Source organism: Trematomus bernacchii, unplaced genomic scaffold, assembly GCF_902827165.1.
Source record: "Trematomus bernacchii unplaced genomic scaffold, fTreBer1.1, whole genome shotgun sequence".
In the NCBI taxonomy this organism is placed as follows: domain Eukaryota; kingdom Metazoa; phylum Chordata; class Actinopteri; order Perciformes; family Nototheniidae; genus Trematomus; species Trematomus bernacchii.
In genome coordinates, this window is record NW_022987723.1 from 2,003,643 (window position 1) to 2,029,407 (window position 25,765).

At 41.5% G+C, this 25,765-nt stretch overlaps 1 protein-coding gene across 1 annotated transcript in view; it reads right to left on the reverse strand.

Moving 5' to 3' along the window:
* The window catches only part of LOC117493833 (stAR-related lipid transfer protein 9-like), a gene marked incomplete at its 5' end in the record, with an annotated part of 35,286 nt that extends 18,926 nt beyond the window's left edge, over positions 1-16,360 (reverse strand). Inside the window, 17 exon segments of the mRNA XM_034144404.1 lie at positions 1,415-1,608; positions 2,040-2,101; positions 3,298-3,380; positions 4,146-4,271; positions 4,565-4,616; positions 5,795-5,974; positions 8,286-8,363; positions 8,627-8,704; positions 8,794-8,891; positions 9,499-9,714; positions 9,926-10,023; positions 11,012-11,079; positions 11,248-11,390; positions 14,274-14,386; positions 14,936-14,997; positions 15,754-15,786; positions 16,245-16,360. Of these exon segments, the coding sequence (XP_034000295.1) occupies positions 1,415-1,608; positions 2,040-2,101; positions 3,298-3,380; positions 4,146-4,271; positions 4,565-4,616; positions 5,795-5,974; positions 8,286-8,363; positions 8,627-8,704; positions 8,794-8,891; positions 9,499-9,714; positions 9,926-10,023; positions 11,012-11,079; positions 11,248-11,390; positions 14,274-14,386; positions 14,936-14,997; positions 15,754-15,786; positions 16,245-16,360 (1,800 nt within the window).
* Between the last annotated feature and the right edge of the window lie 9,405 nt (positions 16,361-25,765).

The window sequence follows — 25,765 nt, forward strand, 5'->3', positions numbered from 1 at the left end:
CCCCTTATCACCTGAATCTCCTCCTAGAGCACCATTGTGTTCTTTTTAACCAAATATCTCTCAGAGGGGCGTGGGGAGGGGCTCCTTATTTTCATCTAAAGTAACAGACAGAGAATCAGCACTTTGGAAACAGGGCTGAAACCAGTGGCGTCGCCTGGCCTGGGCATCCGGGGCTTTAGCCCCGAATGTTTTTTCTGTAGCCCCGGACAATTCTCCCTCAATAATATAATACATTAACCGTGCTTTACGTGAACCTCATCATGACACGAGAGGACGGCACCACTGTAATTTCCCGTGTTCAGTGAATGCAACAGAGGCATGACACCAGACCAATCAGAGAGTTGCATGGAAATAAACGTGTGTCATTCAAGCTCCGCTCTGTGTGTGTGTGGCAATAGCGCATGTGAGAGAGAGAGAGAGAGAGGGAGAGAGGGGGAGGGAGGGACCGGTGTCAGCATGGACCGTGTTGTTAGCATCTGGTTAGCTAGCTGCACTAACGGACATAAGGAGCTGTTTGTTCCACAAGAAGCTGGAGGAGAGTCCTCTCCTCTCAGACTGAGAGACTCAGGTGAGCTAAAGGACTCTTCGAGTGTTGAGATACATAACTTTAGTCTAAGTTATCTCAGTGGGTCTCAAACGGTTTGGTCACAAATTATTCAAAAGATTATTTCCGCGGCACACCTTCATATGATCATTATAGTTATTAAAAAAAAGAGAATAAAGGAAAAACAGTCATGAAATACTATATGGCAGTAAAACAAGAATAGAGTTTAAAAAGGGAGTGATTAGTAAAATATCCATAAAGAAAAAGTACATCTGTTTACAGTTCTGCTTCATATGGGTGTTGAGAGAGGTATCCATAGATCTCTTCATTTTGCTCTCAAAGTGCACCAGATTGATGCATTTAACTTCAATATTTAAAAAAAAATCTTCCCGGGGGAGCATCCCCCCGGACCCCCCTCGAGGAGGTGAGCCCCCGACTCATAAAAAATACCACTTTACCCCTGCCTATATGCCGTGAGCTGATTATCGAGCCTTCATTGTAACAGTCGCGGGTGTACTGTGTGTGTGCGTGTGAGGAGTGTTGCAGTAAAAAATGCCACTGTAGTGCCGCCGCCACTGTGGGCTAAGCCCCGAATGTTTTCAGGTCCAGGCGACGCCCCTGGCTGAAACAGAGGGGATTATGGGATGCTGCAAAGATCTGTTTGGTGTTTGGAGCCAAACACTTCAGAGACATGTTTTGTAGATATCCGAGACCTATAATATATTGATGAAAAAGAGGGGACCTTTAAACCTGCACAAAATATATCCACCAAAACTATCCAGTTGCTTTAAAACTATCTTGAACTTCAAAAAGCTGACAGGTTTCTGTGTGTGCAATAACTTTCTTTGAGAGTGTGTAGAGACGACTTACTCTCAGTGTGCTGCTGTCGGAGGAGGGCCTGCTCCCTCTCCAGCTCTCTCTCAGCCCGTCTTTGTTCTGCCTGAATCTCCTGACGCAAGCTCTCCACGTAGCTCTGCTGCTCCTGCACACTCTGCCTGGCAGCGGGCTCCTCGCTGGGGGAGAGACAGGCACCCAGCTGGCCTTGGAGATTCTCTTCTTCAACACTATAACACAGACACATAGATCCAGGTGAGAATATAAAGTGAGAACCTGATAGTGGAAGAATTGTAACCTCACCTCACCTTGGAACAATTTCATGTCTAGAATTAAATAGTTAGGTGGTGGCAGGTTTAAAGTAAATGCTACTGTTGCTGGTTTTCAGTTCAGGGTCTTAGCAGTTACCAAGCAACAACTGACTCGCACTGTAAAAAGCTAACTGGGATTCTTCACCATGATGGTGGCAAATGCAAACACATGCCAAATAACCAACTGAATACGTTTGAAGCATTGACCCATTTCTGAAGCGTGAACATTTCAAACCACATGTATCTGTTATCAAATATGTGTGCTGTGAGTTGGCAGAATAAGCTCTCACAATACACATACAGTAACAGAGTGATACATTTGTTTTTGTATTTCTGGATGCAGCGTTTACCTTTGGTCAGGGGTCAAGGGACATAGATCAATGTAGGTGCAGCTCATCCCACCTTCACTTGCCTAAAAATAGCAAAGAAAATATCAACTTTAATATTCACCAGAAATGAAAAAATAATAATGTTCCAGCTAAATCTTTTAAAGGAGAGGTGTCATGGCCATTTCCACTGATCATAATTCCATTGTTGAGGTCTACTAAAATAGATTTATACTGTGCATTTTTCCAAACTCACATTGGTTTCTCATACAGCATCTCTGTAAACTACGTGTATTCACTGAATTTCACTCTCTGCCTTTAACGGCTCGTTGTAGCTCCAATAGCTCCAGCCCCCACCCTCCCTGTGAGCACAGTGTGCTCTGATTGGTCGGGACGTTGTGAATCGCGCTGAGCTCCGTGGAGGTGTTGTTTCCTTGTTTAGGATACATAGTGAAACACAGCCAAACTCATCCCGAGCACACACAAACTCACATCCGAAGTAAAAACAATAAGTGTGGCTTGATATTGAGTAAGAAAAAGGTTGATAAACGCTGTGAGAATGGGTCTGCAGAGAGAATTTCGCCGCGATCCCAACTGTCTGTTATCAGCCTGCAGCCAGGGAGGAGAAATCAGCTGAGCTGCCTGCTCCCTGCACACAGATGTGTGTGTGAGGAAGTCCGTGGATTGGTCAATTTGGACCAATCAGCGGGGGCTTAACGTAACGGCTCCGCGGACGTAACGTAACGGCTCCACGGATTGGTCCATTTCGTTCCGGGTACAGCTTGACATCATGCTGTCCCGGAAGAATCAAATGGACAATGACGTATCTCCAACGAGGCGTTTTGGGGAGGTATTTTCTGTGTTAGAGTTTTACTCGCTATAGGGTGTACTTTGAGGGTTTTGACTCTGCACACCGTTTACATGCATAAAAACCTTCATAACACACAAGGGGACGGGTAATAACCGGAAAAGCATGACACCTCTCCTTTAAACAGGTAATTTTTTTATCAGAAACAATTATGTTAATTGAAATTGGCTTTTCCAATCTTACCAACACACACACACGGGCTACCATACAAGGTTTCACCTGCTAATCAGGAGTGATAAACATTCACACACACCCACACAGGCCACTTCCCTATGTTGAGCGCCCTATATTATGTATCAAGAGCTTCACATTATCATCTACTGCTGCCTCTCATTCATCTGCTTATCATTAATATTATCCAGATTGCCATCTTAACCACAGCATCATTTGTATTGTCAGAGGAGCAGCACCCACCCGTCTGCGTTCCCGGAGGACGGCTGCCTCCGCCGGGTGGTTGAAGCGGAACTTATGCTCTCCTCCCAAGGTGATCACCGTCCCTGGAGACAGAGAGACATCTGAAGCTGTGCTCATCCTGTAGCTGCAAGCCGAGGACAGGGTGTGTATGGCTGCAGTGTAGCAGTGCGTGTTTATATGTTTACCCTTGGAAGGAATCTATCCGTGCCCCTTTAAATATGCATGCATATGCAGTATAACATTATCCATTAACCCCTATATGTTATCTGTTCAGTGTGTGTATATAATTGTACATTAACCTATATGTGATATTTAACATAGTGCACTTATTACACGACAGCCTTAATGCTCAGTGTCAAGTCTGCTTAGGTCTGATTTTGCGCATCACTGAATGTTTGTGTCAATGACGCAATCAGCTGTTTTTCTATCTGCTATATAATTGTGTATGCAGTTTCGATACATGTTTTGCAATGATTCAATTAATTAATATACACTCATTACAGACCCGTCTATGTGGTAGTTTGAAATAACAGTCTGCTATTGCCATGCAGTGACAGATAAATGCGCCATTTTGAAGGGAATTCTGGGACTTGTGTTCTTGGCAACACAAAAACAAGTTATCTTCTTCCCTCTTAAACATGCCATAACTGAGCTAATCTTCCAAAGGCACGAGTGTGACGATAGCTGCATTAGGATGATAACATAAAAATGTGTGTTTATTATGAGCCAAATAAAAGTGGTATGCAAGTTCACAGGCTTAGATCAGATATAATAAAAAAACTTGCGACAGCTCCCTTTTGCTGTGTGCTTTGACTCAAAATGCAGTGGGAACAAACTGTGGAGCTGACCTTGAGCCAGTCTGCAGGGCTCAGTGACCTCTCTGTCGTTGAGCAGGCAGACGCAGCCGGGCAGCGGCCTGAGTGTCACCACACCTCCGTGGTTTTCAATCTCACAGCTGGCACTTCCCTGCAGAACTACAAGCAAAGCGCACAAGAAACACAATTGCACTTACGGATTGAGAAAGCTTTACAGATGTAGCTACTGTACTGCTAAATATATTCAGCACAACATGCAGCATTTAATTAAAAGTGAACATTCAAAGCATGTTTTGTCTCTACAGCATCCAGTATGCTGCATTTCTACTCTGCGATAAGACAGTGTTGCTGTAAGATGGTAATGTGAAACAATTCATTCAAAATAGTCTGGTTATACAGTTTGAAAAGGAAGCTGGATGGAGAAACATGGACAAGGAATGAATTAATAATACCTATTTGTGGTTCTTTATACTGTTCCTGAGGTCCTATGTGGGTAACTCCTTCCTGTAAGAAAAAAAAGCATTGTCTAAACATATATTCAAAATCTACATAAACAAAATAACTATTGTGCATTGTTGATATTAGCTAAATGGGCTCAAAACACAAGTGGTTATAATGACAGGACTTTTACACAATGATTCAGATAACTATTGTCCTTTCACTTTTAATCTCCCCCGAAGCTGACAGAAAAAATATAATTTGTTTACTTTGAATTCTTATCTAATGGGATTAAAGGCTTTCTTATATGTCAGGACCACATGTGTTCCCAGGTGGCTTCCCCTCTTCAAATGCAGGAAGCAGTGTAATTGTCAGGCCTAAGGGTATGCTTGTCATTGTCAGAATCAGGACGGCTTAAGCTCCCCGAGTCCTAGCCTCAGAACTAAGAACACACACACACACACACACACACACACACACACACACACACACACACACACACACACACACACACACACACACACACACACACACACACACACACACACACACACACACACACACACACACACACACACACACACACACACACACACACACACACACACACACACACACACACACACACACACACACACACACACACACACCACACACACACACACACACACACACACACACACACACACACACACACACACACACACACACACACACACACACACACACACACACACACACACACACACACACACACACACACACCAGTTTGAGGTTATTTTGAATAATACAGAAGAAACGCACCTTTTCTCAAGAGTTTTTCTAGCAGTACAAAGAGAAATATTAGGAGGCGGAGGAGGAGGGGGAAGAATCTAGTAGAAAGAAAAGAGATGGTTTTAGTCAAGGCAGCTGACAAACCAGTAACTTCAGAGTTGGAGAAAAGTAGAGCAAATGGAAAGAATGTCAGTTTGTGGGAGTTTGCGTGATGTAGTTCAAACAAGTCATGCGTCTGTGGGGATGAAAGGAAACGTACAAAGAGAGAGACCGGGTGAAAGTACACATTTAATACCATCGAATGCAGCAAGCATGCATAACACTATTAATATTTATATTAAGTGCTACACGTATACTAGCAATTTTGATAGCTAATAATTACATTGTAATATTCACACTGCACTGCACACAATTCAAAAAGACACACAGAAGGGGCCGAACACATCGACTTGTCTTTGTTTTCCTGTTACCCTGAGGTGATAGAAGACGACCCCGGTGCTGAGGACGTCCCCATCGAGAGTCACCAGGTGCGGTCGGAGGGAGTTGATGAGGAATCCTGCCCGGTCTCGGTTGATGTCCACGCTGTACTGCTCCAGCAGCTCCTTCTTGTCTCTCCAGCTCTCCGACCAGTCCTTCGTCAGCTGCTCCACCTGAGGAGGATGGGGATTAGAATCAGAATCAGAATACCTTTATTAGTTTATTAGCATCGTTACAGCAGGAAAGAGCCACAGACAGCTTAATGTTACCTATGTTAAGAAAAAAGTACTAAGTTATGATATAATAAAAATATTATATAAAAAAAAAATACTTTCCAAAATACAAAGCCTGTAACAGTTCTTAGGATTTAGCAGCCAGGTATATATTACACAGTTATTAATGGCATATGTATATTTAAGCAATAGCTCACGACAGGCCGTGGTATATGCTCATTATATCACAGCTAAGGGGCGTGGTTCGGCCCGACGTGAAGCAGGCAGTTTGCTTTTCAGCCCAACTGTATACTGTTTATCTCAGACGCGGAGGGATACTGAGTTGTTGTGAAAAGTAACTTACAATTCTACCCGTGGTATACGCTCAGTATACCACGGCTAAGAACCAATCAGATTGCTTGATTTTACTTGTCCGTTTTATAAAATGTATATATTGCACATATAGCACATAGTTTGATGGTATTTAACTACAGCAAGTTACACAATTTACAAGATACAAAATGCAAAACAACACACCTTGTAACGGTTCTAAGGATTAGCAGCCAGTTATAAATTACACAGTTATTAACGGCATATATATATATTGCACATAGTTGATTGGTATTTAGCAGCAAGGGGTGATATAGTCTGTGTTGTGGTGTGTGTAGGGGAGGGGGATTAAGGAGATTACGAGAGGAGGTTAAAACCAGGGGGGTAAATATCTGTGGTCAAGGAAATAATATGTATATATATATATATATATATATATATATTTTTTAATACACATTCAAACCTATTTATTTTACTTAAACCAATCAATTCCTGCACTTTAACTTGTTCTGCATATTGAAGTATGAATGCTTGTTGTTTGTATGTTGTCTTCTCCTGAATGTTGTACGTCTCTTGTTTGTTTTTTTGTATTTTTGATGGCACCTTAAAAAAAAAGGAGTAGCTCTACTCATGTCATTGTACCTGTATAAAAAAAATAGGATAAACTGTATTGTAATTTACAATATCTAACTGTGTTACATAATACATGTTTACAGTTTAAACCGCAATATTTCCCTTACATTTCCAGAGAGGTTTCAAAGTAAAACAAACAGTGACAATGTGTCAGAGGAAGATCCACAATTATTCCTACCCAAAGTGTTTGTGATATTCACTGCTGAGACATCTGCTGCCATACCAATACAGCAGAGGAAATTGAACCGGAGCTTATGTGATGGTTCTTTTGTGTGGTTTATTTTTTAGGAAAAGACGTCCTAGACAATCCACAGACCTTCTTTTTTTTTAACATTTTCTACAAAGAAACATATTGAGTTGGAAAATGTGTTCAACATAGCTTGTGTAAACTGGTCCTTTAAGTCACATGTGTCAAACTTAAGGCCCGGGGGCCAAATCAGGCCCTTGGTGGATTTCATTTCGGCCCGCAGGATAATTTCTAATTACTTTTAGATCTGGCCCGCCGGTATATTGCACGCACACCTTCACTCAATCCTGAGGGTCTCCTCAGCTCAGAGCCTGACCCCAAACATTGATGAACTTGCACCCAAGATGAGATGCCAAGTATCTGGCTTGAACTAGCATCACAGAGCAGCACACTGAGTTTACATGTTTCCTTCTGCACTTTGTTTCTCACAACAACAGGGCATGTTTGGTTTTTTCTTTGAGGGAAATAGTTTTGTTGAAGCTGTTGTTGGCCTGTGGAAAAATGTAATCATAAGAAATGACTGAGGAAAAGCTGCAGATAGAGCCATAAGAAATGAATGCAACTGATTATTTCATGTTTAATGTTGTTTTTATAGGCAATCATTTAAGCTTTGTTAGTTCCAGGTTTAATATGTGCAAGAAGTTCATTTCAATAAGTTTTGCAATAAACATTGAACCAGTCCGGCCCTCGACTAGTACCGATTTTTTTATTTTGGCCCACTGTGTATTTGAGTTTGACACCCCTGCTCTAAGTGTTTATCATGCACCTTTCACATGTCTTAAACCTTGTGAATTGACTAGGGTTTGAAATCAATGTCAATGTCACCTGCTAGATAACAATGCTTGGACGTACAGGCATTTGTGATGACAGACTTATAGGAAGTGATGGTTAAGATGGTGTAGTCATTGTGGAGAGAGGCTTTATGTGGGGCGCACTGTCCCCAGCCTTCCTATTATATGTTGCCCTGTACTTCTTTATAGTGAAATGAGTGTCACACGATGATGCGTCACGGACGACTGTATCTGTCAGTGGATGAAACCATGCATGTCCACCCTGTGTTACCTTCAGTTCGTTCTGTAGCACGATGTCAGAGAGATTTCCATCCCTCTCATCGCTCAGGGATGGACTGGGATTACGTTGCTGTCAGTCAAGAGGGAGAAAAATGATCAGTAAAAAATACTGCGCCTTAGGGAAATGTCACAAGTGTCACAATTCAATTCAATCGTTACCACCCAGGGGAAGAAAAGTCTCACAAAGACACAAAGAACTGTATTAAGCCATCGCTAAAAAAAACGTGTAATGTGGGAATCTCTCTTATTGAAAGCCTTACAGTACTAAGAAAGGGAGTGGGTTTATCCCCTGGAGAGTAAGTGCTATACTGTAACGATAAAAAGCCTCCATACCATTTCAAAGCTGAGCAGCATGCTCTTCAGCCTGTCAATCTCCTCTCTCAGCTCCCTGATCAGCCGAACACTGGCATCCTGCACACAGAGCACAGCACACATTAACCTGCTGAAAGCTTTTATATCAAACATTGAGTGTTGGCACCGCACTATTAACAGCCACTGACCTCATTAACCCGGGGCTTGTTGACAATATTTCTGGCATGTGCAGCATAGCGCAGGGTGCTAAGGGTCTCGTTGTAGCTGTTAGCAGAGGGAGAGACCGCTGCAACACAAACACACACACACACACAGAAATTCACAAGCAAAAGTTACACATAGAAATTAGAACACACATTAATCACATGTAATAAGATTGAGACAAAAACATTACAAAAAACACCTTTCAGACATTGTATGCAGACATTTCTCGCCTTTTATTAACATTATTTGTACAATTGAATTTTCACTATCGATTATTCCTTTCATTTTTTACTTTAAATACATTTTTTGTTTTGAGATTGAAAAATCAAAGCCAAGGTCCTTTTACAATAGTTACATCTCTTGTACTCCATACACTCTTACTATGTGTTAAGTCACTCATTTAAGGGTAATGGAATCAAAACCGACTTAAACTTAAGTTAATTAATTTACTCCAAAGTAAGTTGTACTGATTATATTTGAAATAATTTTCACATACAAGCCTCTACTTTAACAAAACAACTTATGATCCTAATAAACACAGATATTTAAATTAATTGGATTTGCTCAGGTTTCTGCTTGTCATAATACAACTATCCTTTTATAATTGATGTGTTGCATTTTCTCTGAAATCACACTGGGTCCGATATAATAAAATAACAATAACAATTCAAAAAATCTCTTGTACTCACTTGCAATCATGATGGTTTTGGAGTTGCCGCCCAGGCTGTCTTTCAGTAGCCAGGTGAGGACTGAGTCTCTGTATGGGATGAAGCAGTGCCTCCTCCCTCCTCCTCCTCCCCCTCCTCCAGACAGGGAGCTGCTGTGGCTTCCCCCTGTGCTGCCATCGCCCTCAGAGGCCATGCTGTTGATACTCTGGCAGCTGCTGGACATCTGGGAGTTCTGGGCTGCGGAGACAGAGGGAGTAGGAGGAACAAAGGATGAGGGGATTTAAGAAGAGCGTGTCACAGAAGAGAAGTGAATACTGTCGAGATCAAGGAAAAGTATAAAGAATTTTGGAGGTCAACGCTAGATTCATTTCGGAGTAAGAACTGCTTTGTTTTCCAGACAGCGTCACTTGAACTTCAAATGTAAATCATAAGTAGTATGTGAATTTACCAAGAGCAGATATGACGATACCCAAAGTGACCAGAGACTTGTTGATGTTGGAGCCCTCTGTGAGTCTGTCCCTGCAGTAGTGAGGGTCTGCTCTCTCACTGAGAAACACAACACAAACACAACATGAGGTTCATGTCAGTCACAATGATTAAAGAAACATTATTACTATTATTATTATTATTATATTATTACTATTTTGGATCAGCTGCATTCATACTAAAAAAACTTCAATATGTCCAAAACTCAGCTGCCCGCTTGCTCACCTCCACCCGACCACATCACCCCTGTCCTCCATGACCTCCACTGGCTCCCCATCAAACACCGCATTGACTTTAAAATATTACTTTTCACTTTCAAAGCCCTCAACAACCTTGCCCCCCCTCCCCCCTACCTCTGTGACCTCATCCAACGACACACCCCCACCCGTCGCCTCAGGTCTGCTGAAGCTAACCTACCGCAGCCCATCAGGACAAAGCTCCGGACCTGGGGTGACAGGGCCTTCGCAGCAGCCTCCCCCCCACTCTGGAACTCCCTCCCCAGCCACGTCAGATCCGCCAACACTCTCACATCATTCAAACAATCCCTCAAAACTCACCTTTTCACTCTTGCCTTCAACTCCTAATCAACTAACATTACATTACATTTCATTTAGCTGACGCTTTTATCCAAAGCAACTTACAATGACCAATTACAAGGACATTCTCCCTGGAGTAACTAAGGACCAAGTGCCTTACTCAAGGGCACACTAGTGGTGATGTTCCTGGTGGGATTCGAACTCACAACCTTCAGCCCACCTCACTATCCATTAGACCACCACTATCCCTAACCCTAACCCTTATTCCACCTAGCTTAGCACTTTCTACTGTTGTTGTTATTTTGTTTTACTTGCTTGTAAGCGCTTTGAGCACCAGGAAAAGCGCTTTATAAATGTATTATTATTATTATTATCCCAAAAATAAATGTGGAAGTGAAGATTTTTTTAAAACCTAAGGGCAGTAGCAACTATCCACTAGGGGGCAGTTTAGTCAATGACTTTGACTGAAAGCATGTTGAGAAAATAACACAACAAAGGAAATAACAGTTTACCTCCCAGCCAGATCCACCAGGTTAATCTTGCTGACAGTTTCTGAAGGAAGGTTATTTTCAAGGATCGCCTGTGGAGAAAGGGCGAGAGTATTCAGACTGGAATCTACAAATATTGATAAACATTTCACCTGAAAACAGATACTAAAAATATGATCTGCACCCAAAGGAGCACTATTTGGCAAAACTATTAGCAGATTGATTATTAACTGATAGCTCTATGTAAGCGAGAGGAGGACCTGTGTGTACTGGATGGTGAAGATGGCGTGGGACCGGCTGCTGGCGTCGTGGTTGTGGGTTGCCGCGGTGATCCGGTTGGCGATGCCTTCCTCCAAAAGATCCATGGCCTGCTTGCAGTCCGAGACAACGTGCTGTGACAGGTCTGATGGAAACAAAAAGAGAAACAAAACGTTGAGAAAACTAAAAGCACATAGGCCAAGAGAGTTACGTTTTTAAAACAACCTCAATGTTTATTGTTTGACTTGATTTCTAGAGGGGAAATGTGATGGAAAACTCCTTCTAAGTGTAACATTGTGTATCAAGATGCATATAAAACAACGTTTTCAGAGTTAGAAAAACTGCATTTTACAGAATCTTCTTAAAGAAATTGAAAAGTATGAATCTAAAAAGATAAAATAGGATATACAGTATGTTTCAAATGTGTTGGTTAGGCTTGTCTGCCATTGTAATAAGGATACACCAAAAGTAGTAAATAAACAAAATAAATAAAGGTTCACTATGTAGGGCGGTGGTGGCTCAGTCCGTAGGGACTCGGCCTGGGAACCGGAAGGTTACCGGTTCGAATCTCGGAACGACCAAGTAACTACCGAGGTGCCCCTGAGCAAGGTGCTGTCCCCACACCGCTCCCCGAGCGCCAACCTAATGGCTGCTCACTGCTCCTAACACTAGGATGGATCAAATGCAGAGATCTTGTTGCATTGTTGGAGAAGCCTGTGACATAAGATTTTCAACTACATAATTGCTCTGTAGCTATGTCAGTTTGACAATAAAGAACCTTGAACCACTATGTGACACAAGCAGATTGTAGAGATATCTCCCAAACAAAACATGAAACTGAAAGGGACCCGACACTGATAATACTTCAGCAAACATGAAAAACACATTTGGATAAAACAGGGAGATAGAAATGTGAAAAGACAAAACAGGAAATGTCTCATCAATGCTTTGTCACGCTTGATCTGTAACATTTTCCCACAGCGTTGAAAAAGAACCAGCAACAATGTTCTGCTTCCATGCGTGAATCACATCAATTTAACAGGCTGTTAAACGCATCCTCTCTCCCATTACCACAGAGCCTCATTGTGCTGGAACATGTGGGTTACTTATTCCTTGTTTTAAATATGAACATTGCACACAAATATTTGAATTACGTTAGCAGAATTGAGTGGCAGTGAAACCCTGTTTGATGGCCATGTGTTGATGGAGGAGTTAAGGCCTAAATGGGTCCTGAGTGTTCTCCTCTGAGCCACCAGGAAATGACTTCACTTCCTCTGGTCAACTGGGATTTCTCGTGCAACTGACAATGAGTGGATGCAGGGCTTTATACATAGAGATGGGGGCGGATGAGAGGGAGAGGGAAAAAAAGCGGATAAAGAGACATGGGAAGAAATAAAAAAGAGAGAGAGACAAGCTACAGTGTGGGTGTAGAGCCAGGACGGACGCTTCTGGACGAGAGGAACATATCCCATCCCTGACCACATACCACAGTGACTTGTAAACTAAACTTACAAGACACGAGCATTACTCAAAATACTGCACACCATGTTACAAGTCCAAGTCCATAATTTGACAAAATGATGTGCCTGAGTGTTTATGATAGTGTAGGGAGAAGAAGATTTAAAGGGGACCTATTCTGCAAAATCCACTTTTTCATGTCTTTTATACACAAACATGTGATAGAAGAGATTCTGGAAGTTTCAGGAAAAAAGATTCTCTCTCTTTTTGTCCTGATCCATTTATATAAAAACCTGTCTGAAAACGAGCTGATCAGATTTTGGACACTTTATGATGTCATAACGATGTTTTGGCTTGTGTAACCATTAGCCAATCACCAACCAAGGTAACCCCCCCCCCCCACACCTTATCACCTGAATCTCCTCCTAGAGCACCATTGTGAGGGCCTAGGCCCCTTGTCATGTCTGCCGATATCTGGTTTTCTTATGTCTGTTTGTTTTAATCTGTGTATGTTGTTGTCAGTGACGTATTGTCTTATCTTTTGAAATGCCTTTGTGATGTGCTGCAACCCATTTTCCCCTCGGGGACAAATAAACGAATACTACTATACTACTAATACTACTACATGTGTTATTTTTAACCAAATATCTCTCAGAGGGGCGTGGGGAGTGGCTCCTTATTTTCATCTAAAGTAACAGACAGAGAATCAGCACTTTTGAAACAGGGCTGAAACAGAGGGGATTATGGGTAATGCTGCAATGATCTGTTTGGTGTTTGGAGCCAAACACTTCAGAGACATGTTCTGTATATATCTGAGACCCATAATATATTGATGAAAAACAGTATAATAGGGGACCTTTAAGCTTTCATTTCCAATCTCATCTTCAGACCCTTCAAAGCTAAGTGCTTTAGACAAATGCCCCAACTATATGATCCTGCTGAGTGTTTGTATACACTTCTTAAATGATAAATGGATATTTCATAAAGCTCACGGCCAGACCATAATACTCAAGTATGCAGTCCTAATTGATGTCTTAGACATACAGTTGCTGCAAGAATATTTATTTTTTCCTGTGCACAGCTTTGTTATCTTAGTTTCTTAGGTTAATTCTCCTTTGACTGAGGTAAAGGGATTTGAAAGCCTTGTGTAGTTGAGTATTAATCAGTAAGACAGACAGAAAAAGTCAAAAAGCGTAATTAATCTGTTAATTTTGAGCTCAATATTTTTGTGCAATTGCAAATGAAATTAATTTAAATCACAATTCATTATTTTGACTTGCTTTGTGTTTAATGATGCCTTTGTATTTCCCTGTGTACTGTAAGTGCATATCCTGTATGGAGGTGTACAGGTACTTGTCTTTTACAGTGCAAAATGTGTGGGAAAGTGTGATGGTGATTCTACTGCAAGCGTTGTATTGGGAGAATCATCATTTTATGGATCATATAGTAATGGGAAAGGCAAATAAAGTGTGCTTTTTAAAGTCCAGCAGAGTTTACTCCTGGGAATGACAGTCTGTCTTTGCCATCTCCCACTTTACAAAGTACATGTGCAGATGGCACAAACACTCACCTTGTACATACGGTCCTTTCTCAGGGTGTTCTCTCACTCTCAGGGAGGATCTCTTCTTCTGCTCGCCTCCTCTCAGCAGGTCTCGCACACGCTCGTTATAGATCTCCAGGAAGCTGCAGGGATAAGACGACATGTCAATGAGGATCATTTCATGTCAGCAACCTATGTCATATCACATCATGTTTGTTGTTTTTGGAAATCCATCATGTGGCATTTTCCAAAACAACTTTACCTTCCTGGCATTTAGCCTTTAGTGGAAGTTGAAAGTACAGAGAGACAAAGAAGCGGGGGGGGGTCAAAATAACTCAATGGACCCTGGCTTTATGAGAACCGGGTCGTAGTCATGGTTACAGTACATTGTCTGCTTTTGCCAACCAAATGACCCAGAAACATAGACTACATGATGTACACAATAGTATTCAAATCTTTAAAACAAAGCATTTTACTTTCTGATGAATGGTAGGTAAGGTATCAAATCTGCCCTCATTGCCTACAAGAAGTGAATTGATCCATCCAACACTGACAAGAAAATCCAGTTTCTGATTTGCATTGTTTTGCCTGAAGCTTTGCAGCAAGTACTCGTGAAATTTGAATGTCAACACAGGGAAAACCAATAAAAAAATGCAGTAATTAAAAATAAACATTTTAATGAACATCAGTACCTGATCTCCACTCTGCTTGAGTTTTGCTCATCAGGAAAAGTGTCTTCAGACCTAAAGAGACCCTGTCAGAAAAGTTGAAATTTACTTGACACTAAAACATCAAATATTCAAGTAGTTCAGTTATTAGTGAGCTCACCAGGGTTCGGCGATTTGATTGATATTTGGCCTTTTGGTGATTGGCTTTGTCCATCGCCTGGGGATCTTTATATGATTGTCATTTTAATAAGCTAATTCAATGGTCTTCCTGCAAAAAAATGTAACTCGGTATAAAATAACCTGAAAAAGCTGAATTCAACTCAAGGGCAAATAGGAACGGGCAGCTGGAGTTTGGCCATATTATGCATGTTCTTGTTAGAATCATTTCCAAAGAGTCTTTCACACAACAGGGTAATTGGAAAGGTGTCCAAATAGCATTTATTTTCTGTGTGCCAGCATCTTTTTATCAATTGTAACCATTGAGGAGAGAGCGTATATAGAAAAAGTGCTGCACCAAGCATCTTTTTCATGATGCTCTGACTTATTTTTGCAGTGGAAGATTTTCAGGAAGAACAGAGGGCTCCCCAGCGCCCTTATGCCTGAAAAAAAGCACTATAAGAATAGGCTATAGTGGTGGCTGTACGATCGAATGTGAAAACGGAGGTGAAAAGGAACGTCAGTTGTTGGGCTGACAGTTACCGGTTGGAAATAACTTGAATTCTCACCCAACCCTGGTGCTCTTTACATTGATCAAACAATCTAATGAAGGGTATTTTTGTAACTCTGGCACAACAATTTCCTTCGGGATGAATAAAGTCTTATCTTATCTTATCTTATCTTACCTGACAGATCCGAGGAGTCAAGCCAATGGAGTCCTGAGATGATACAAAGAAACAGAAAGTGAGTGTACAGATACGTTTTGACAGTTTCCATGTAGAATTAGGTCGCAGAAAACCTGAGGTCTTCACCAACACCGAGTTATTTTAAGTCGATGACACTACTTTTGGCACCTACCGTATTTACAATGTTGTTTTTAAACTATTCTGTATCTCTTTTAAGCATGGGTTTTATGAATCTGTTATTCCATTATGTTTATTTACTGTGTTCCTTTCTCATGTCTTTCTTATTAAGTGTTAATAATGATGTAAAGCACTTGCCTCTGTGTCTGAAAATGTGCTATATAAATAAATGTAACTTACCTTACCTAATAATTACAGAATATTCACATTTGCCTATTTGCAGCAGAGCATGTTTTTACAATTTGTGTAACAGTTGCTTTGTATTGAATGTGCATTGTGAGATATGTACATAATGCCGTGCAGTGATTCCTCACCGGTGTCCCCATCATGGTGTACGTCTTTCCAGATCCTGTTTGTCCGTAAGCAAATAGACACACGTTGTAGCCCTCAGAGGCTCCGGACAGCACCAACACACCCAGGTCCTGGAACATCTGAGGAACATTAACACACTAAATCAGAAACACACAAACAAAGACTGACTATGAATTAATAACTGGGAGTTCATAGTAATTCATAATGAATAATTCCTTACATTTATTATAGCACTTTTCCAGATGCTCAAAGCGCTTTACAAATACACAATACACAATACACACATATCATACATGTAACGGTCATGTACTGTGGACAGTACCCACAGGAGCAAATTCAGGTGAAGTGTAAGCCGTAACATAGCGGCTTTACAGACGCAGCGGGTTTCGAACTGGTGTTCCCCAACGCCCCCTTGATCTGATGATCAACGCACAGCCCACTGCGCCACTCTGCCCATCTTCACACCTCGAAGTCATCAAGGCAAGGCAAGTTTATTTATATAGCACCTTTCAACAAAAGGCAATTCAAGGTGCTTTACAAAAATGCTTTACAAGTACACATTACACACATATCATACATGTAACGGTCATGTACTGTGGACAGTACCCACAGGAGCAAATTCGAGTGAAGTGTCTTGCCCAAGGACACAACGGCCTGACGCAGTGGCGGCGAGGGCGGGTTTCGAACTGGAGTTCCCCAACGCCACCCTTGATCTGACGATCAACGCACAGCCCACTGCGCTGGATGCTAATTCAATCAATCAATCAATCAGTTCATGGCAATAGTTTTTCCACCAGGCTGTCAGGAGGCTGAAATCTGCCCCCTCTCCGCCCCTGCCCCCACTGGACTATAACTCCCACACACTCAGATCCAGCACCAGACACTTTTTACGCTGCCATGGACAATAATGCACATTCGATGGACAATCTGCACTAATGCACATTCTCAAAATATTGAAGTGACCGTTATGTTGTATATGTTGATTGTTGTGTTTTTATTTAGGTCTTAATGTGTGCACATGTAAAAATGTGTCTTTGACTGTGTATATATATATATACATATTTGCACACATATTTTTATATTTTATATACATTTGTTTTTATATTCGGGATTGTGGGAAACAGTATTGCGATCTCTCTGTCTGTCCACACAAACTGGAAGATTGACAATAAAGTTGACTTTGACTTTGATACCTGCAAACACATGTGAAAGTGTTTTATTAAAAAAGTAGTTGCTCTCATGGCTGTTGGGTGTTTCCAGTGTAAGCCGATGTCCTTGATCTAACATGCATTGTGTTTTTAGTTTTGACATGAGTGTAGATTTACGCCAAGGTTTCTCCATTACAATGCTGTGGCAGCGGGCCAGTGTTGGGGAGGTAATGTTGCTTCCTGCTGAGGTGTTTGGCTAAGGAGCAGGGAGGTCAGTTAATACTCTGGGTAAACAACTTTGCAGAATGTGTGTGAGAGAATCAAATGTGAGAGTAACAAGACTTTGAAAAGCGACTGGGTCAGGAAAATAAACCTTGCATAAAAGCCAGGTGGTGAGACGGGGATCCAGGAGAGTCCCACTGAAAATAATCAATTGAGGGTCTTGTTTTCATTCTCTGTGTGTCTTCAACTGAGAGGCTGCAGATTATTAGCACAAGTCTGCCTTTTTCTATGTGAGAAGTTAAAGGGGACCCATCATGCAAAATGCACCTTTGTACGTCTTTTGTACATGAATATGTGTCCCCGGTGTTCCAGGGAACTCACCAAGTGTCAGAAAACACAACCCTCTCTATTTTCCTCCATGCCCAAATCTCTAAAAAAGGGGCTGCAACGGATCTGATAAAAACTGATCCAGATTTGAACACTGTCCTGACGTCAGGACGGTGGCGCTACGGCTATTGGGCCAACTCCACCAATCAGGAGGAGACAACCACGGCCATTGCTGTTCGAAAGCGCTGGAGACACTGTAGTACATATGCCAGGCCAGTAGATGGTGCTGTTCTCACAGCCCTTGCTAAAAACAGATCTAAAAAATGTCAAATTGAGCAAAATGAGGCATGGCTAAAATGCATGATCTGTTTGGTATTTTGAAAAAAAAAAAAAGTATAAATATGCCTTATATAGGTATGGTCCTACACTATATTATTCAAATATAGCATGATAGGTCCACTTTAAACTAGTGCAAAACAAATCTGTGAAAAGTGAGTGTTTCCAAATGTTTGCAGTAAGAAATTAGTTGTAGTAAGGACAAAACAACACCAAACTTAATACAACATTATTATAAATCCTACCAACATCAAGGTTGTACTGTTCAGATGTTGCCGTTTTATTGAGGTGATGATTCCACTTTATGGGGATTTTGCAGGCTGCAGCTTTAGTGTGTGGTTGATTAATTATTCCAGCTCTATATTTGGCAACATAACTGGTGCTAGGGGCGAAATATGGACCCAATTCACTTTTAGAGCTGACAAACATCCAACCAGCCTATTATAAGTTCCCGGGGAAGAAGTGGCAGCCAACCTGTTTTTCCACGGCATCACAGAGGCGGAGTATTTACAGATACTTATCTTCACATTAACGTTTAAGAAGTGAAATATCTTTGTATTGTGATAAGAACTGACGAATAATGAAACACCTTTCTGCACACGACACATTGTGAATGGTGAGCATTATGGGTGATCTCCCCTTATTGTCGTTATTATAGCTCAGCAGTGACTTTAGCACTTTCAGTGTGTGGACATGTGACTGGTATGAGGTCAGGCAAATGGAAACATGATCATTCTTCTCTATTGTTATGTTTCCATTGTTTAACACTGGAAACTTCATCAGAATGAGTGCCTTGGGACATACAATATATCATATTCCAATCACTTGTATATAGACTCTTATTGCACTATTTCACAATTATTTTTGTATTTACATGCACAATTTGTTCTGTTTTATTGTGTTGCCCTGTTGGAGGAGCCTGTGACCTAAGATTTTCATCGACATAACTACACTGTAGCTACGTACGTATGACAAATAAAAGCCTTGAACCTTGAAGGCCCTGTCAGCAATCCAAAAGCTCCATCCAAATGTAACACATGCCTTGAGGGGGGGGCCAAACAACCTGATCTGGACCAGACCTGAGACACAGCACATTCCCCTGCAGAACCAAAACACCTTGGGGATCAGTGGGGGTCGACTCCCCTAGCCCCTGGGCTCAGGATACTGGTGGGTAAGTACACAGAGGAGAGGGGAGGAACGCTTTCAAAGATACAACGACCTCCACGGGAATCATTGAACATACCTCCCATGTGTGTGACTACAAACGACTGACAGGAGAAGCGAGAACCTGGAGCTTAGCCCGTGTATACTCTAGGTTTACAAAGCGGTGGGAAGAGGTTTACGTTGGATGCTGTTAAAAGCTCTCCAGAAAGTCCCCGGCCTTGTGAAAGCAACCTGAAAAAGATTTGGGTTGTTTTTGGGAGTGTGTGAACCTGAGTGTGTTAATATTCAACAGCCTTGAGATTTCTCTGAGAAAAGGCAAATGTTAAACACGGACACAGGGAATTCACACAGAGACCAATGTCTTATCTGACCACAGAGACCAAGGGATAACGCAAATAAAAACAACACCAAGGTTAGAGACTTGAAATGAGTACCATAAGTCACAAGAATTACTTTGATTTAGAAAGCCAGAGTACATGCAGTAGAAACACAAGTTATTTTAGGGCTACAGCTAAGATGAATTAGTCGTTTAACCTATCAACTGCCTGCAAAAGTGTTTATAAAATGATCTAGGGTTGAAGGGCAACTCAAGATAAGGACTTAATCAAATGTCTTGGTTTGCCCAATAAGTTTAAAACACAATTTAGTTTCACAGAAGACAAAGAAAAAACTGCAATTATTTACAATTTACAAGCTGTGTCCATTGACTAAATTATAGAATAATCCATTCAGCTTTAGGCTCATTGCAGACTGCTTCTTACTGTCATGCAAAGTATTAGTTACATTTTTTGCATTCAGGTTACTGGAATCATTTTACATTTCATCCGTTTCTTGACAAACCTGCTAGTGCTGAAAGGATAGCTGATCATTTGATCCCAATAAGTAGAAGCAGAAATGTCAAATGTTCTGTGATTCCAGCTAAAAATAAATATATATATATATATATAAATATATATACTAAAGGTCCCCTATTACACAGTTTTTCATCAATATATTATAGGTCTCAGATATATACAAAACATGTCTCTGAAGTGTTTGGCTCCAAACACCAAACAGATCATTGCAGCATTACCCATAATCCCCTCTGTTTCAGCCCTGTTTCAAAAGTGCTGATTCTCTGTCTGTTACTTTAGATGAAAATAAGGAGCCACTCCCCACGCCCCTCTGAGAGAGATTTGGTTAAAAAGAACACAATGGTGCTCTAGGAGGAGATTCAGGTGATAAGGTGGTGGGGGGGGTTACCTTGGTTGGTGATTGGCTAATGGTTACACAAGCCAAAAAAATCGTGTTGACATCATAAATTGGCCAAAATCTGATCAGCTGATTTTCAGACAGGTTTTTATATAATGGATCAGGACAAAAAGAGAGAGAATCTTTTTTCCTGAAACTTTCAGAGTCTCTTTTCACAGAGGGGACACATGTTGATGTAGAAAAGACTTGAAAAAGTGGATTCGGCATACTAGGTGACCTTTAATCAAAGAAAATAACTGTTGGCTTAGGTCACCGTTATTCATGTTAAAGTATTTCTCTGTAGCCTAGCCAACCATGTGCAGACATCAGCCACGTGTGACTAGTACAAGTGCTGCCACTAGGGCTGTCGTACTGAATGACCTTCAGTTTCTGTCAACGTACTAATGAAATATTAGACTAATTGCTTCAGCTCTAAGCCTAACTCAATAACCGCTGTTATACTCACTTTCCCAGGGACCCTGCTAAACCAGCCGTGTTTGTGACGTAAATGTAAGCAGCACTACATAAACCTGGACAAAGAAAACACATTTTCTTTTTCTAAATTATATATTTTTGGGGGGAAATTGAAACAATGGGTTCCTTATGCAACTGTTGCCCAATAAAATGTATTGTGAAAAAGTGTGCAGACCCCTTGGAGTCCAGACCACCAAACGTTGCCCCCTGTGTCTTGGCTGAATGGAGGCTTAAACATGGAGACAAAAAGCAGCGCCTGCTTGTCCTCATCCTACTATTCAAAAACAGACACCCTCTCCTCCCTCAAACACAGAGAATCAATACGGCTCTTGTTAAAGTTGACCCTCTTAAAATTCACTCTAGGGGGGGGTACCACAAGGCTGAGGGTCTCTCCTGGTTAACACAAAGAGCAGGAACTTCACTTCCACTGTGAGCTCCCTCTCTGAACTTGACTCTCTCTGTAGAGTACTGTTTTTGTGTCTGTCTCTTCTTCTTTAAGCCTATTCTGTTTCATTAAAAGCTTGCAAAACAACTTTAAATGACCTCTGGACAGAACCACAAGGGGAAGCATGAACTTATTTCAACCTCAACGGAATAAAAAACGGTGTGTATGAGTTTGTCTAGACATGCCATATGTTGGGTGACATTAAACCCATCCTGTTTGTCATCACTGTCACACCAAATTATTTCAGAAGATTTGCAATTTGTGTCATCGTGCTTTGGCTCTTTAAATGAACATAATGGCCCTCTGCCACAACCTACTTTCACAGTTCCCCTGCAGCACTGGGAGGTATTTCTGTCTGAACAAAGCAGTTGAGGTAAGGGGCAGGTTGCATTGTGGGAATGGAAATGTACTCAAGGATCAAATTAAGCAGGAGAGAAAACAGCCTGAAAATATAGTGACACCTCCATTAACAGGAAGGCCGTTGTCATCAGGCAGGCCGCTGCACGTGTATGTGTATGTGTATGTGTATGTGTATGTGTAATGTGTGTGTGTGTGTGTGTGTGTGTGTGTCTGCCTGCTCTGGAGGAAACGGCATCAATAGGGACAAAAGCCTCGGCGTTTGCTTCCCCCTCTCTGAGAAAAAAAAAATGTACAAACAATCTAACAATGAAAGAGGAAGAGCAGAATTTAGATTTCATTCTCTTACAGGAAATGCTGGTCAAATTCATCCGGTGAAAACAGAGAGTAAGGAAGGAAGAATAAAAACAAGGCTTTGTGGTTAGAAAAATGCAGCAAATGGGCTCAGGATTTATCAGAAGGCAAAGAAAAGGATGGTCTGTTTTGGCCTCATTATATATATACTGTGATGTGTGAAATGCCAGGTTGAAATACAAAACATGACCTTTTGCACGGGTCACACATTTCTCCCTGCTTTGCCACTTTCCATATAAACCCTGTCATCAAGTAGAAAAAAGGTAAACAAACCGACTTTAGAGAAAAGTGGTGGCACTTTCTTTGGCATGCTCCAGTCTGCTGCTATGCATGTACCCAGCACGATTCTATTTTATTTTTCATCATTGAGAACCTCACTAAATCCACTTATGCATATATGTGGCTGCACAACAAATCCTCCAAACGCAGCAATCACAGAGCATCACTACCTCAAAAGAAAAAAGCATCGCAAGGCTCACACTAACATTCAAGGTTCAAGCAATGCGATGTCAGGAGATGGAAAAATAAGAGAGCGTGTTAGTGTATGCACAAGTTTAAATTAATTCTGCCACATGATAGGAATGATGACAGACAGCCAGTTTTTAAATACAGTGGTGACATGCAAAGAGATGTTATCTTGTAAAATCCCACTTTGGCAACAGATCTTAAAAGGAAAGTTGTAATGTCACGTGGGTCTAACTAAGTTAAAACAGACCTCTCTGAGGAAAATTAGGTCTTCTGAAAAAAAAACAAAAAAAACAACCAGCTGGGTTTCTTTCCCAAGATAGAAAAAAAACAGCGTGGTTGGTGGCTTGGTTATACAGACACAAGTGGAGGAAGGCAGCAGAATGGGTGAGAAATGTTGAGAACGAGCAGCTATAGTGGAAGAATAACACAAAAATATAAAAAAACAGGCAGACAAGAGTGAAGAGTAATGGTGTAATGCCTCTGTAATGACTTAAGTCCTGTAATCACTGGTTGAGGAACAGGCCAAAAGCTGGTCTGGTTTTATGTGGCCGGCTGTACACAAAACCCCTGGAGGAGTATTCATGTGTAGTGTGCGATGTGTGTGTGTGTGTAAATGTGTTTAAGATGTTGTCAAGGGTAATGGCAATAAGCCAGACAAGCAATGTGGAGCAGTTTACCACATTTAAAAAAAAAAACTTCTCATTGCTTGTGCCCAGGTTTGACGCAACAAAAAGAACTGAGATTTATTTCCCCCTCCACAACCGCTCTCACTTGGAGAGACGACTCTGAGCTCAGTGCAAAGACTTGAGACTGCAAGAGGAAAATAAGTGCAAATCGAGACGCATAAGAAACATTCGGGTCTAACAAACAAAACTCTTATGAACGCCTCGAAACAATTCCCCTCACCATGTTGAGGACTGGACAGCTGCAGAAGAAGCGTTGGTTCCCCATCCCACGCTTTCCAACTGGGTTACACAAACACAACAGCTGGGCCCAGAGCACAAAAGCTAAATGCTTTTGTTAGACACAGGAAATAAATGTCACTGGTGATTCGTGTCTGGATTCCTGCTAGGGATCTAGGTTATAGAATCAGATGTGAAAAAGGGAGAAATGTGAAGAGTACAACAAGGAGGGAGGGAAAACACAGACAGGAGGACGGTATCCCATGCAGGAGGAAGCTGTTTGGCCGGAGTTCAACAACGCTCTTGTTTGTCACACTTGGTCAGAATTTGTAGGTCAAATTAGCATGGGAGGACATGGGAGGGAGGGGAGAGAGAGGGAGAGAGAGAGATGTGCAGGCCAAACAGATAGGCTGCTCCTCATTACTCAGGCCTCCCTACACACGGGAATGAAGGACAGAGGGGGAAAAGAGTAACAGGAGGACAGGAAAGTGGGGGGGAAAGCAAGCAGTACGATCTCTGGCAGTGCATTACATTTTTCAGTGCACACTCTGGGGGCAAACAAACAAATAAACCCATATCTGGAGAGAGTTTGGAGATTGGCCGCACCTCCCAGAATCCTTGTTAAAAGGGACCGAAGCACAACTCTGTAGAGCCGAGCTGAATGTTGTCACACTCTTTATGGCAGGCTGGAAATGACTTCTCCAGCCTTCAGACTGATGGGAGCCTCGTGTGATATCCATAGGGTGCAGTGGTACCCTATAGGTACCTTCGCTGGGCAATAAACTGGAGCATTATTACGAAAGTTGGACATGAGCTCAACTACTTTGCTTGCAAAAATAAATCTAGAGCCGGCCATGGGGTGCGCACTCGGAGGCAGGCCAGCGTGAGGGATAGGACCCAAGAAGGGAATCTCTTACACAGAGCATGCGTACCTGACCCTCCGTATGAAAAAAATAATACACAATAGAAAAATGTTTAGAAAATCCTTGAAAACAATCAAGCATATACTTCAGATGATGCTTGATCTGCAGCAATAGCTGATCCTAAGCCAACTGGCTAACTGTCTATTCATTTCTTCTTAACCTTTTTGTGAAATTCTGCCAACTAAGAGACATAACAGGGACCAAACCATAACTACTTCCGGACAGGTAATCTATCAATTCCCTTCTTACAGTCATCTATTAGTTTAGACACAAGTCATAGGCAACACCCAGAGTGCCAGACTCCCAGAGAGTCACCTCCACCTCTTGTGACCTACATCTATATAGCCACTTTCACTGTGGTTACAACTCTTCTTATCCTCTGGTTTCACTGATAGAAAGCGGTGAGGCCATACATAAAACACAGGTGCTTTTCCTGTATCAATAAAGTGAAGATATCCTATTTCTTCGTCGACAGCATGTGGTTTATTTTGTGTCCTGTGTGTGGTTAATTCAAACCAGGCTGAACTGGACCGGACTGTGAATTCATGCACATGTGTGAAGATGATTTTTCTCAAACACTGCAAAGCTAATCTCTCTTCTGTCTGCAGCGCCACTGACACACAGACCTAGAAACACTGTGAGCATAATGAAATCACAGAGACAGAGAGTGTGGAGGAACTGCTTTGGAGACAAGAGCAGCACTTCCTCACACAATGCCTAACTTTTGAACCTATACGGAAACAATTCTTCCCAAAACTCAATCATAAGCATCCTCAAATATTTAAAAATGAAAATCTAAAAAGACTTCTCGGGGAATATAAAGAGAGCTGCATTGTTGCGGGACAGTTTGTCTCTGCCTGCCACAGTTTGAGGGAATCGGACTGAGCTGATACACCAGGTCTCACATCTTATGTATATATATATCATATTCTATTTTGTATTAATGTATTATATGAATGAAATTAATCTGTATTCCTTGTAAAAAACTTTTTGTGTGTATATGTTGCAACTATACAGAGCTTTGGCAATACTGTATGTAACTATGGTCATGCTAATAAAGCTATTGAATTGAATTGAATTGAATTGAATTGAGAGAGAGAGAGAGAGAGAGAGAGAGAGAGAGAGAGAGAGAGAGACAGAGAGCAGAGAGGAGAGAGAGAGAGAGAGAGAGAG